The sequence below is a fragment of the Natrix helvetica genome (assembly GCF_964273705.1).
Source record: "Natrix helvetica genome assembly, chromosome: 10".
NCBI classification, from domain to species: domain Eukaryota; kingdom Metazoa; phylum Chordata; class Lepidosauria; order Squamata; family Natricidae; genus Natrix; species Natrix helvetica.
The window spans coordinates 22,344,454-22,356,649 of NC_138561.1; the positions used below are offsets into that span (position 1 = coordinate 22,344,454).

At 51.5% G+C, this 12,196-nt stretch overlaps 1 protein-coding gene across 2 annotated transcripts in view; it reads right to left on the reverse strand.

Annotated features, from left to right (window-relative positions):
- Positions 1-12,196, reverse strand: part of PIEZO1 (piezo type mechanosensitive ion channel component 1 (Er blood group)) — a 55,070-nt gene that overhangs the window by 15,989 nt on the left and 26,885 nt on the right. For both annotated transcript variants that reach the window (XM_081963695.1, XM_081963694.1), the window contains exons 8-28: positions 11,786-11,957; positions 11,575-11,658; positions 11,142-11,220; positions 10,940-11,043; positions 10,156-10,416; positions 9,240-9,351; positions 8,566-8,744; positions 7,991-8,139; positions 7,417-7,572; positions 7,168-7,250; positions 6,424-6,587; positions 5,696-5,872; positions 5,301-5,426; positions 4,948-5,148; positions 4,066-4,270; positions 3,239-3,343; positions 2,438-2,591; positions 1,758-2,001; positions 1,531-1,627; positions 670-838; positions 139-228 (exon numbers count right to left, since the gene is read on the reverse strand). In XM_081963695.1, coding sequence (XP_081819821.1) covers positions 139-228; positions 670-838; positions 1,531-1,627; positions 1,758-2,001; positions 2,438-2,591; positions 3,239-3,343; positions 4,066-4,270; positions 4,948-5,148; positions 5,301-5,426; positions 5,696-5,872; positions 6,424-6,587; positions 7,168-7,250; positions 7,417-7,572; positions 7,991-8,139; positions 8,566-8,744; positions 9,240-9,351; positions 10,156-10,416; positions 10,940-11,043; positions 11,142-11,220; positions 11,575-11,658; positions 11,786-11,957 — 3,111 coding nt within the window. The remainder of the gene's footprint in view (positions 1-138; positions 229-669; positions 839-1,530; positions 1,628-1,757; positions 2,002-2,437; positions 2,592-3,238; positions 3,344-4,065; positions 4,271-4,947; positions 5,149-5,300; positions 5,427-5,695; positions 5,873-6,423; positions 6,588-7,167; positions 7,251-7,416; positions 7,573-7,990; positions 8,140-8,565; positions 8,745-9,239; positions 9,352-10,155; positions 10,417-10,939; positions 11,044-11,141; positions 11,221-11,574; positions 11,659-11,785; positions 11,958-12,196) is intronic.

Consider the following 12,196-nt stretch of genomic DNA (forward strand, 5'->3'; position numbering starts at 1 on the left):
GGTCAAATCAACAAAAACGAAATCCCCTTCTCGCTCCAGAGGAGGGCGTCTCCCACCCCAGTCCTGAAAGCTGGACAAAGTCTTGGGCCACCCTCCCTGCTGGCTGTCTTCCTCTCCTTCGCCTCCCGTGAAACTTACTGCCGCTTAAGTTGGACCAAGGATTTCTTTTCAGCCTGGTGATGGGCAGTCATCTGTTTGATCATCCTGGCTTTGAAGAGGGCGAAGCCCCTGCGGAGACACAAACCAGGATCCATGGATGTTGGGAAGAGCCCTGCCGAGCCACCTTCCTGACTCCCCGGAGCGGCCTGACCAGGCACAGAAAAGGGGCCAGAGGCCTCGGCAACGGAGGCCCCCGTATTCACTCCAATCTGTGGGAAGGATGACAATATAGGAAGCCCCATTTCTTACGGCCGTAATCGAGCCTGCAATTACGGTTGTCAGTCAGGACGGTCATGAAGTGGGTCAACAGGCGACCCCTCCCAATTGCACCATCCTTTTTGTGGTGGTCATTAAGTGAACCCCGTGGCCGTTAAGCAATGGGCGTCGTTTCTGATGGGCATTTTTTGGCTTGGAGAGTGGAATTTTACACTCTGCATCCCCGGATGAGCAGAGCTGCGCATTGCCCCACAGACGCCTCCTTCCCAGTCGCCCCAGCCCCTCCCCGCCCACCTGGAGGCCTGCAGGGCTGAGGCCTTGAGGTCGGCCCAGACGTGCAAGAAGTAGCAGCTGAGGAAGACTCTGCGCTGGAGGAGGAGGAAGATGAAGCAAATGCTGTCCCAGATGATGCCGGCTTCCTCCACTGGCAGTGCACAGTCCTGGTTCTTGTCCACATCCTTGGCTGGCAAAGAAGGGAGGAGGGAGGGGCTCAGGTGGGGAGCAGAGCAGGAGGCGGGGCAGATTGCCCAGTCCCCCCCATCTGCCTCCCATGGGGACTCTGGGCTCTCCCACGCTCCCAGTCTCCCACTCAAATGGACGCCTCTGTACAAGCTCAGCAGGTGAGGAGTGCCATCGGGGGCAAAATGCCTCTTTTCTTTCAAATCTGTTTCCCTCTGATTGAGGAAAACCCTTCCGCTCAAACTGACTAGAAGGAACAGGAGCTGCAATGAAAGGTTTCAGGTGTTGTTTATGCAAGGCGTTAAATGATAACCTTGGGTAAGCATGCCAAAAAGGCTATCTATAGAATACGGAGCCAAAGTAAACCAAATCATGTTTCCCTAAATCAAGGTGGTGGAATCTCATCCAACATGCCCAAAGGGAGGTGTGCCTTGGCCTTTCTCTAAAGTCTTTTCCCTACAAGCAACTTCTGGAGTCCCCCAACTGTCACTGGGCCAAAGCAACAGGAACTGGACGGGACTTCTGTTGCTCCCGTGGCAGCTGGGGGTTGCTGTGAAGACGTCGCGAATCATCAGGGGAGAAGCAGCATAGCTACGGGGCCCTTCTGTTCCCACTATTTTTCCATGCTCCAGACCCACCACCAGAACTGGGGAAGGGCAGCTCCCAGCTACTCAGATGTCAAGAGAAGATACTCACGGTCATAGTAGCCCTTGACGGTGCAGGCCAGGCTGAAGAGCTGAATGACCCAACAGAAATTGTTCTGCATTTGCTGGACGAAGACGCAGGACAGGAGCTGGCAGAAGCAGACAGGGAGTCACACCCCCACCCAAAAGGGATTGTCTGCATTCAGACCAAAGACCCATGTGGACTTGGCATCTTTTAGTCCGGGAGACGGAAGGGCCTGCAGGGAACGTGAGCCTTACCGAGAGCATATTCTTGGCAATGATCACCGTCACGTTGTAGAGGATCAGGCAGTCCCACAGGATCAGGCGGGCACGCAAGGACCAGCGCAACATGGCGGTGCCAAAGAGCAGCAGGTAGAAGCAGGCCATCAGGTAGCCCAAGCCAAAGATGCTGATGCGGTTGGCCCCAGCGATAAAGACAACGACCAAGACGAACCAGAAGAGGTAGCGGAAAACACACACCTTGACTATGTCCAGGTGGGACCTGGCAAGCCGGAAAAAGGGAAAGAAAAAATGGAGAAGAAGAAGAGTCTAGCAGAATCGAATCAAAAATCCCATAAAGTCACACTGAATCTTTGCTCAATTTTGCTCCCCCCCAGCCCCTAGGAGCACTCTACAAGCCTCCTAAAGGCTATTCATGCCCCCTTTTTTAAAAAAAAATGGACCTGTTTTCACGAAAAACAGACCGTTTTTGGGAGTTCTGTAGAGTGCAAAAACTTTTTTTTTTAAATTTGCCTCTTCAAAATCTTGGTGCATCTTATACTCCGAAAAATACAGTAAATGCAGTGCTGGTTCAAACATCCTTTCTTATCCTTAACTAGGATAAATCATCCTTGGGAGCATGAAGTGAGCCAGGAAACGCCACTCAGGGGCAAAACCTGGCTAATACTAGCCCGGGGAGGGGACTGTTCTGCTCTCACCTGCAATTGACAAAATTGGGCACAGGGTTTGGCTGCCCCTGCAGGGGCTCCAGCTGCTCCCGGTTGTCACCAGCCAATTGCACCCATTCCTCTGTTTGCTCGTTGACAAAAACTTTCCACTGCTGAGATGCACAGAGGAGCAAGAGGAAGTCACCTGTGGGAAGCGAAGATTTGTTTTGAATGCCCATCACATCAAAAGACACGGGAAAGCAGATGTGGCTGTGGGTACCAGAAATGCCTCCCCTTTTGGAGAGGAGGAAGAGCCCACTAGCACGTCACCTCCCATCCCAAGGGTTGTGTCCCAATTTTGGTGTGTGTGTGTGTGTATGAGACAATCCCAGACTATATTTAAGAACTGAACAACATCTTTATGGAGAAGTGTCCTAGACGTCCAACTGTCACTGGGGCAAGGAGCAAGATTACCAAGGGCTTCGACCTCCCTCTCAGGAGCTCTCCCTGGTGCTGAATTCAGGCTGAGACTCAATGGGTCACAAAGTTTTAATGACCCCAATCAAGGGGAAAAATATCACACCCTTTCCAAATTCACTTCCAAACTGGGACAGTCTGTGACTTCTCTTGCCACTAATGACTACATAGTATAAGAACAGCCACATGGGTAGGGCTGGGGTTCCAAGGGTTTGAGGATTTATTCCTATAAGTCACCCGGAGTCACTGTGAGTGAATTGGATGGATATATACATTTGTTTAATAAATTTTTAAAAAATGAATGAATCTTTTTTAAAAAAGCAATTCTTTTCCACCAGGTATTCCAACACAGCAGGGCTGTTTCCAGGTACTCACTTATGAGGTTGATCGAATTGGGTTTCATGAAGAAGTCGGGGAAGTACATCCATTTGATGAGAACGGAGGTAATAGGAAGGTTGGGGCTCCACCTCCAGGGGTAATCTAGGCAGGTAAGAAGCAGAAACATGGATTCTTGGGGAAAGCATTTGGATCCGGAGCCCAGCATCCTTCCCTGTCCCATTTCAAGATCTCCCCTCTCCAAAGCTTTTCCTTCTCAGAAGGAAGACGGTGTCAACAGACAAGCACGGTGCTGTATCTTTGACCAGCAGCAAGTGATCATCTTCCCCTCCAGGGAGTTGTACAATTCCCACTTAAAGCCTGGTTGATCACCGTCACTGCATCTTGGCACAGGAGAGTCAATAGTTTCACCAAGAACAGCTCCCACTGATTCTCCTGGATCTCTCACTTCCCACGTTTTGCGATGACTTTCTGGTCAAGGAGGAGAAAACTCTTCCTGTGTCTACTCTTCTCCATTACACAGAATTTGGTAAATTTTCTAGTATCCCTAAGTCAGCTCTTTTCTAGCTTAAAATTCCCCCGATATTGCAAGCCTTTCTCAGAAGGGAACTTGCCCACTGAATGTTTGGGATGACTTTTTTTCCTGGTTAAATGATGGCCTCATGATCAGAATGGCACTCGGAATGGCACCCGGTTGGTTCCTTTCTCTGTGGTTGTACTTGGCTTCCTGTGCATTTTACAGAAGCAACTGGCAACGACCTCCCTCAATGGGGATGGAGGAGGAGCAGAAAGGACGCCAAGCACTGGCTCTACGTGGAAGGAAGGCTGCAGCAATGCTTGGCTGGCTCCCTAGGTTGGAGTCTCACCAATGCAGAGAACTGGAGGAATCCCAACACAGAGAAGGTACTGGAAGATGAAGAAGAGAGCCAGGAAGAGGCAGTACTTGGACCAGAGCTTGGCAATGGCCTGACGCCGCCTCCGGGTCAGGATGACAACCAACCAGCATCCATGGAAGATCACCATGAAGTTCATGCGCTGGCCAATCACGTTCACTGTCACTAGAAAGCAAATCTGAGGAAAGAGAAGGGAAAGAAGTCAAGGAAGAGGATGGAAACCTTTGGGCTGGTGACATCTTGGGAGATGGACGAGAAATCTCTGCTCAAATACCACATCTCTTTCTTTCATTCATTACTGCAAAAGCTCCACCCCTTTTTCATATGCCTTCATATTTTTGCCTTATCATTGTCAGGCCTGAAAAAAGCCATCTTTTCCTTTTTGGACTTTAGGCCTGCCACACTTTCTCTTAGTCTATTATGCATTTTCTATGGTGGGAAAATGGGAGGGGGGATTATACGGAGTTGGGTGATACGTAGCCATAGCCAAATTCTTTCTAGAAAGCCAAGGTCATCCTTTGTCTCTGCACTTGGCCGGAACTGGATGGGTGGAAGCTGCCAGTGTGGCAGTGGGGAGATTGGACCCTGTGATGGACTTGTGGGAGTGGGGGCAGGATCTTGAACTTTCAACTGGGTAGGAAACCCTGGAAGCTTTCAGATTAGGCTTTTCCCAGATGTGCCAACATGGCTCTCTTCATAAATTGGAACTTTGAGGAATCTTTTGCCTCGGACTCTGATTTAATTTTGGATGCTATTTGGAGCCCTGACAATCATACTGGCCAAACTTTTACTTCTTCATTCTACGCAACTTAAGTAGCATCTTCTCTTCAGCCCAGCCAGCAGCATCTAGCTCACCTCAAGGCCAAACTTGTAGAAGAAGTAGTTGATGAAGTACTTGATGCAGTTCAGCAAGCCTTGGTCTAGGTTCTGGCGTGTTGCATCTTCAAAGACGGTCTGGGTGAGTGGAGGCACCAGCTGGTGTTTCTTGCGATAGTATTCCTGGCATCGATACACCACTGCTTCAAAAACCAGCAGGACCAGGATCTGCAGATGGTTCTGAAGAGGAAGATGAGCCAAGAACAGGGGAGAGAGAGAGAGGGAGAGACCACCTTGCCTTAATATCATATAGATTCCCTTCCAGATATGATGGACTACAACTTCCTTCAGGGCTGGAGGGACCTGCTAAAGAGAGAACAGCTCCTACGCACCTGGATGTAACCCAGGCTGGGGTATCCTTTGCGAATACCAAACCAATTTGCCGGGTCAACAGGACCTTGGTAGAGAGTAGAATTGCCGATCTCCTCTGGCTGGAGGTTGGTCTCATTGAGCAGCGGCTAGAGGGGGAAAAGGAATTACACCGTAATGCAACCCGTCCGAAGATGTTATGCCGTCAACAGAATTCACGATTCTTCCCAGGCGGTCAGGATGGAGCATAAACTCTTGATCTGATCATCAGGCAGCATTTCCCTGGAGACCACCGTTTCCCCCCTTCCCTGTCTGTTTCTGGGACTGTTTCCCACGGACACATCCTGAGGTTGGAAGGCGCTTCCTCCCTCTCCCCCCCCCCCCCCATTTCTGGGTCTAAGGTGGGGGGAGCATGTACCAAGCTGCAGTTTTTGTCATAGTCTTCTGGGTTGACGATCTTCAACTGGTACAGCATCTTGCAGACGATGATGGTGCAGGCCCAGATGGTGGAGAGGCAGGAGGCCATGCGGCAGAAGCGGCTGTAGGGCACCGCAAAGGCCCACAGCACCACCAGCAGCAAGTTCATCACCGACACCTGTGGAGGGGAGAGGGGGAGAGGAGGCACACAACAGCTGGAACTCGGAGTTGTGCAGGGGAGGCCGGCATTCTCATGAGTTGACCGACCTTCCTTTAATCTTAAAAAGCAGAGACCCTCACGGGGCAGAAAAGGGCCAGGAAGGTTTTCCTGGTGCTGAAGGATGTCTCTAGGTAAGACTCCTGCAGCCTCAAAGGTGACTTGGGGCCCTGCATGGCCCACACCTTTGCCCACAACCAGTTACCACCCCTGTGGGCCAAAGCAGATCCTTTGCCTTTCCTTTGCTACTCCCCCATTCCATGACCAAATCGTGGTTTGTATGGAGATAGCTTGAAGATTCCTAGAGGGACAAAATACTGCAGGCATTAAATTCCTGGGAGGAACCATTTTGCAGGCTGCATCTCCTCTACCTTACAGCCACCGGTGGCTTTCTGATCTGCCACTTTCAAGGCCAAATGGTTGGATACCCGGGTGGCTCCTTGCCTAATCAAGCCCCTCCCTTGGCCGTCAGCAGCTCCCCTCCCGGGTTCAGCCACTGTTCTGGGACTCACCTCCTGCAAAGCAACCCAGATGATGTACAGAGCCACCAACTTCAAAATGTGCAGCTCCAGCAGGCGCAGGACAAAGACTCGGATGTGGCCAAGGATGTCTGAGAAGCTCTTCCCCAACACCGAGAGACGTTGCATCACCAGGCCCCACTTGCTGGGCACACCCTCTGCAGGGGAGAGAGGAGGAGGAGGAGGAGGAAGAAAGACAGAGCTGGGAATATTCAGACTCCATCAAGCCTGGTGCTTCAGAAAGCTTTGCCCTCCCCAACGACTCCAATGAAAGATAAAGCCTGCTTGAAATGAAATAGCAATTGCCCTTAGACTTATATACCGCTTCACAGTACTTTACAGCCCTCTCTGAGAGGTTAACAGAATCAGCCTTTTGTCCCCAACAATCTGGGTCCTCATTTTAGCCACCTCAGAGGGACGGAAAGGCTGAGTCAACCTTGAGCTGGTGAGATTTGAACTGCCGATCTGCAGCTAGCAGTCAGCTGAAGTAGCCTGCAGTTCTGCACTCTAACCACTGCACCACCTCGGCTCGGAAATAACTCTCCATTAGAAGGGAAATCTGTTTGTGTTCAGCAAGTTTAGTTCTCTTCCTGGATGGTGTACCATCTCCCCAGTAGGGACATCCTCCAGGAAGACAATTTGTTGAACGTAAAGAGTTTTTCTTGTAATGGAGAGTTATCTCATTTCAAGCAGGCTTTATCTTTCTTGGTCCCTTCTTCTTCAGCTTCCTCCCCTTACCTTCAGAAGAGGCATCAACATCTTCATTTGGCTCAGGGGCTTCAGCCTGGAGCAGTTCCTGCCTTCCACTAATCTCTCCCTTCCTAAAATCAAGAAGAACACCAGCAGGACTCAGAGTTGCAAGCCTCCCCGGGATTGGAAAGACAAGATTTGGGCAGCAGCCAAGACCTCCGTCTCTTCCAACCAGCACATGCATGAAAAGCTGGCTCAGGAAGCCGGGACTTCCCCACCTGAAAGCAACGCACATACCCTGGTGAGCTGATGCGCTCCAGATCGGTGATGCGCATGAATGGTCGGTGGAAGTAGTGGAGCTGAAGGATACAGGCCAGCAGGAAGAAGCCTGGGATGAAGATGCTGGAGAAGAGCTCCGAGACACTGAACTGCTCCAAGCCCAGGTCACCCAGTCTGGATAAAGAGGGGGGGAGGGAGGGAGGGAGGGAGGGAGGGAGGGAGGGAGGGAAGGAGGGAGGAAGGAAGGAAGGAAGGAAGGAAGGAAGGAAGGAAGGAAGGAAGGAAGGAAGGAAGGAAGGAAGGAAGGAAGGATCAATCTTTAGGTCAAACTGAGCTGATTTTAATCAGACATAGCCTGACCTATGAGCAATCGTCTACTGAACTGACAAGTCAATTTGGAAGCATTCAATTCATTCAAATCCAATTCAACTTAGGGAAATTGAACTGAGCATCTCGATGGCCTCCCTGGGAAGAGGAGAGCGTTTTGACCTCCTTGAAACCAACAAGAGATCCATCTCAATCCATCCCCTGACTTAGAAGATCCCCGACCAGGTAAGGAGCCCTCATCCACAGATCCGGTGACTCCACTCACTGTTCATCGGTCAAATGGGTGAAGTTCCTCCAGTACATGGGGAAGTCCTCAAACTGGAAGGTGTAAACAGCTATAAGGACCAGCATGGTGTAAGCAACCACAAACCACCAGAAGGCCTTCAGGAGCTTCCGCCAGAGATCGTAGTAAACCTGCAAAAGAGGTTGGGTGCAGATAAAGAGACGCGTCTAGTCGCTTTCACACATTTCATCCACTCCAATTTGTTGCACCTGTTCAGGAGACCCGAGAGGCAACAGAGAACAGGTAGGAAGATGGCTATCCCATCCGATGAATGGACCTTGTTCGCATTGCAGTACTTTTGTCTCAGGGTTAAGGCAGAAGTGCTTGGGGGAAATTCTCCTCTCCCCCGATTCCCAGAGGGCTAATAGTAGGGATCCAGATGGACCAGTCTGGCTTGAAAGCCACAATGACTGGGAATGCTGGGGATAAATCTGCAGGTCATCGGGACGAGGCAAAAGGAAGGTGGCTTTCCCTGTTTTCTTCCCCTCCGTTGCACCCTCGTCCTTTTCAGTCCCTTAGTCTCTAAAGCTCCTGACATTGCCCTGCTCCAAAATCACCTGGAAGAGGGTGAGGAACAGGAGGAAGAGGAACATGTAGACAATTTTGTAGACCACCAGCCGTCCAGCAAAGCTGACCACTATGAACATGCCCCCGCAGACTAAGATCCAGAATTTGGCGTAGAAGCCCCTCACGTAGCTGCCCAGGACTTTCAGGGCACCATGCTTGGGGTCTGGCTCTGCAGCAAAAAGAAGAGGGGAACAGAAAAGTGGGGCTCGGAATGAAGTGGACCCCAGGGCAGAACTCCACCCTCGTTCAAACTGAAAGCGCTGTAGCCCAGGGGACTCATCAGGCCCAACTGGAGAGTGGTGCCCTGAATTTAGGCTGAGTGAGTTCCCAAAACAGCCCATTGCAGCTTATTCCACAAATGTTGGCTTGTACACCTCCTGAAGTTAGGCTGACAGAGTCCTGAAGACCAATCCTGCCCTCCAGGGACAAGGTTTGAAAATCACCTGGGCAGGATTCTTGGCAAGTTCAAATTACTGGGTTGCCAAGAGGTCACCAAGAAAACTCCCACAAATGCAGCCCTGCAGCTGGACATCCATTTAGCAGCTCCGATGGACGGGGGGCATTTAAGTCCCCCCAAGGCCAGGTTTTTAAAAGTTAAAGTATGCATTATTCTCCACTGGATCTGCTTCTCACGCCACGTTTTCTGAGCCTGGGGACTCCTTACCTTCCTCGATAACCATCACTTCCATCAGGGGGGCCGGAAGAGGTTTCTTTTTCAGCAGCTTCTCCTTCACAAATTGTCGCACCAGAAGCCAAAAGGTCAAGGTGTACAGGAGCTGTGGGGAGGGGGCAGTGGAGAAAGGGAGGTCAGAGCACCTGGGTCAAGCTCTGGGCCAAAAGAAGTGGGCCAGGTCTCAGGAGGCAGGAAGCTCTGCAGGTTAAACCTTAAACAGCAAGGTTGAAAGAGCCACATTCCCCCCCCCAATCCGTGTTTCTGAAAGTGCAGCCTGAGGACTCCTGGGAGACCCTCCCCCCCCTCAAGTCCCTCTTAAGGGTCCCTGAAATCAAAATTATTTGCCAGCCCGGACTGAAAAATAATACAATATTAAAATTTGTCTGCTTATCACTTGTTCACACTTTTTTCTTTAAAAAAAATTGTACTGCATTTCCTCCTGTAAAAAGTTATCCAATAGAAAATATTTTAAAAAAAGAAAAGAAAGTGCAGACAAAAGAAAGCCAGCGCCCTTCATTCTTGTACTTTGTCCTGAAACTGGGTGTCGTTTTTGGTCATGCCCACCAGCAACTTTCGGGCTGGGGAACTCTGAGCACCGAAGTCTTAAAGCCCCCCCCTGGCTGGGGAATTCTAGCAGTTGAAGAAAGCCAACAGCTCAAAGTTGCTGAGGTTGAGGAAGACGGCTGAACATCACAGCTTTGTGCCGAGGGTGCACGAGCCCCCAGACCGCAGGCAGCCCTGCTTTGGAGCCCCACCTTCTACCAAAGAGTCAGCTGAGAAAGGAAGGAAGGAAGGAAGGATGGAAGGGACAGAAAGGAGGAAGAAAAACCAATGGGGCAGTAAAAGAAGAATCGAAGCCGATGCTGACATCCACGTAGGTCGAAACGGGCTCAGGGGTTGACGCTACCTTAGCCCCCAGGTCCAGGCAGGGATACGGAGGCCGCACCAGCCCCAGCTGCTCCAGGGGCATGGAACCGACCCTGGTGGGCAGCTCAGGCTCCAGGTCCATCCCCCAGACATACTGCAGGCTGCAGAGAGCGATGCCGTAGAGAAGGATGAAGGGCGAGCAGAGCATGGCGAAGTGGTGCCTGTTGCGCACGATCCAGATGAGGCAGGCCCAGAGCAACAGCACAAAGGTCAGCCAGCTGTGGTAGGTGATGCTCCACACCTGGAAAGAACCCCAGAGAGAGAGCAGGCTGGGAGGGGCGTCTCTTTTTATAGGTGTACAACTTTATTATGGATGATTAAAAACACAAGATTAGAGGATTTTGGGGGGGGGGGAAGAAAAATGATCAAAAAAAGAGAGACGATAAAAGTACAAAAAGCAAAGAAACGCAGAAAATGCTGATAGATTTCTACAGATGTGCATTATTTAGGTAATTCTGTACAATTCTAAAACCTTGGCTCAATCAATCAGTCACTCACTCAATCAATCAGAATAGAGCTGGCAGGGACCTTGGCGGTCTTCTAATCCAGCCCCCTGCTCAAGCAAGAGACCCCTCCGTAGCATTTCAGATTGTCTGGGGTCTCCTGCTTCTCCGTGAATGATGTGATGGGCTCTCAATGAATCTGGGAGAGTCTAGGATGGTTGCTACGACTCATTGCATTATTGTATTGTGTTAAATTTTCCTTCCGCAAAAGGATGGTCATTCCCCCCCACCCCCACCCCCCCGGACCGTCCACTCACTCACCATCATGGCAATGAGGGCGCAAACGTAGCTCTGCTTCATGACGACGTGGCCCAAGGAGTGAAGCAGCTGCATCTTCTCCTGGGGATGCTTCTCTTTCCGGAGGGCTGCGGGGGGGGGGGGAGGGGTTCTTTCAGAGCAAGGTCCAGACCGCCCCCCCCCCCAAAAGCCTCCCAGCGGAAGGCCAGGTAATACAAGGCTTCACCTGAGTGATCGGCTCCCACAATTTCATGCACGGTGAGCTCCTCTGTCCCAGAAGCCTCGGGGTCCTGGATAAGCATCGGCTGCAAACGTTGCACAAAGTGAATGACTGACGTTCAGAGACAAACCCAAAGCAGCTCAAACTCGGCTCCATCCCAACAGGCGCTTCTGGGCCTGGAAGCGTCAGGAGAGGCCTCTGGAAGGAGCCGCCTCCCAGCCCTGGCCGGGCTCCCTTGTGAAGGAGGCGATGCCGTGAGCGGGACCTCCAGCCTAAGAGGGTACAATCCTCTCCAGCGCCTTCTGCTGCTTCCAGAGACCCGGCCTGCTCTTCGTGCCAGCTGCCTCCTTGTTGGTGCTGAAGAGGATCCAGCCCCACAGCCTCTGTCCTCCCCGACCCCACTTGGCACCTGTAGCCAAAGCCCCCACCCTCGCCTCACCTTGGCATCTTCAGGCAGGTGGTCTTTGCCCCTTGACCGGTTTTCCAGCTCCAGAAGCTCTGAGGTGGAAGACTGGGACTCTCCCTGTTATTGAATGGTTTGAAAGGGAAGAGGGAGGAGAGGGAGGGATTTCCACTCCGTTGATGCTCCTCGTTCCCCAACATTCCTCCACCCAAGATACCCAAAGCAACCCGGAGACCCCGGGGCTCACCTGTTCAGAGGAGCGCAGCCTTCGGAGCTTCACCAAGGTAGCCAAAACGTAATAGAGCAGCAAGAGGATGCCTGGATTGGCGTACACGGGCCAGGAGTGGCTGACGTCCAGCAGCAGCTTGTTGGGCTGGTTACAGCCTACGGGGAGGATAATGGCCTTCAACCCAAATAACCTACAGGAGAGAATGAGCAAAGCAGCATTCAGAGCCCGGTTGCAGCTACAATTGCCGAAAAGTCCTCTTGTCGCTCTCCAACTACTCCTTATTCCTCGGGGATTTTACGAAGGGTGCTTAAAGAATAAGAGGGTGGACATGCAGGGTGAGTCTTGCTGATCTGCAGCCCCACCCCACCGGCATGGAAGCCTTCCAACAGGAACAAAACCCCGGGAACCTGCCTCCAATGTCAGGCCAGC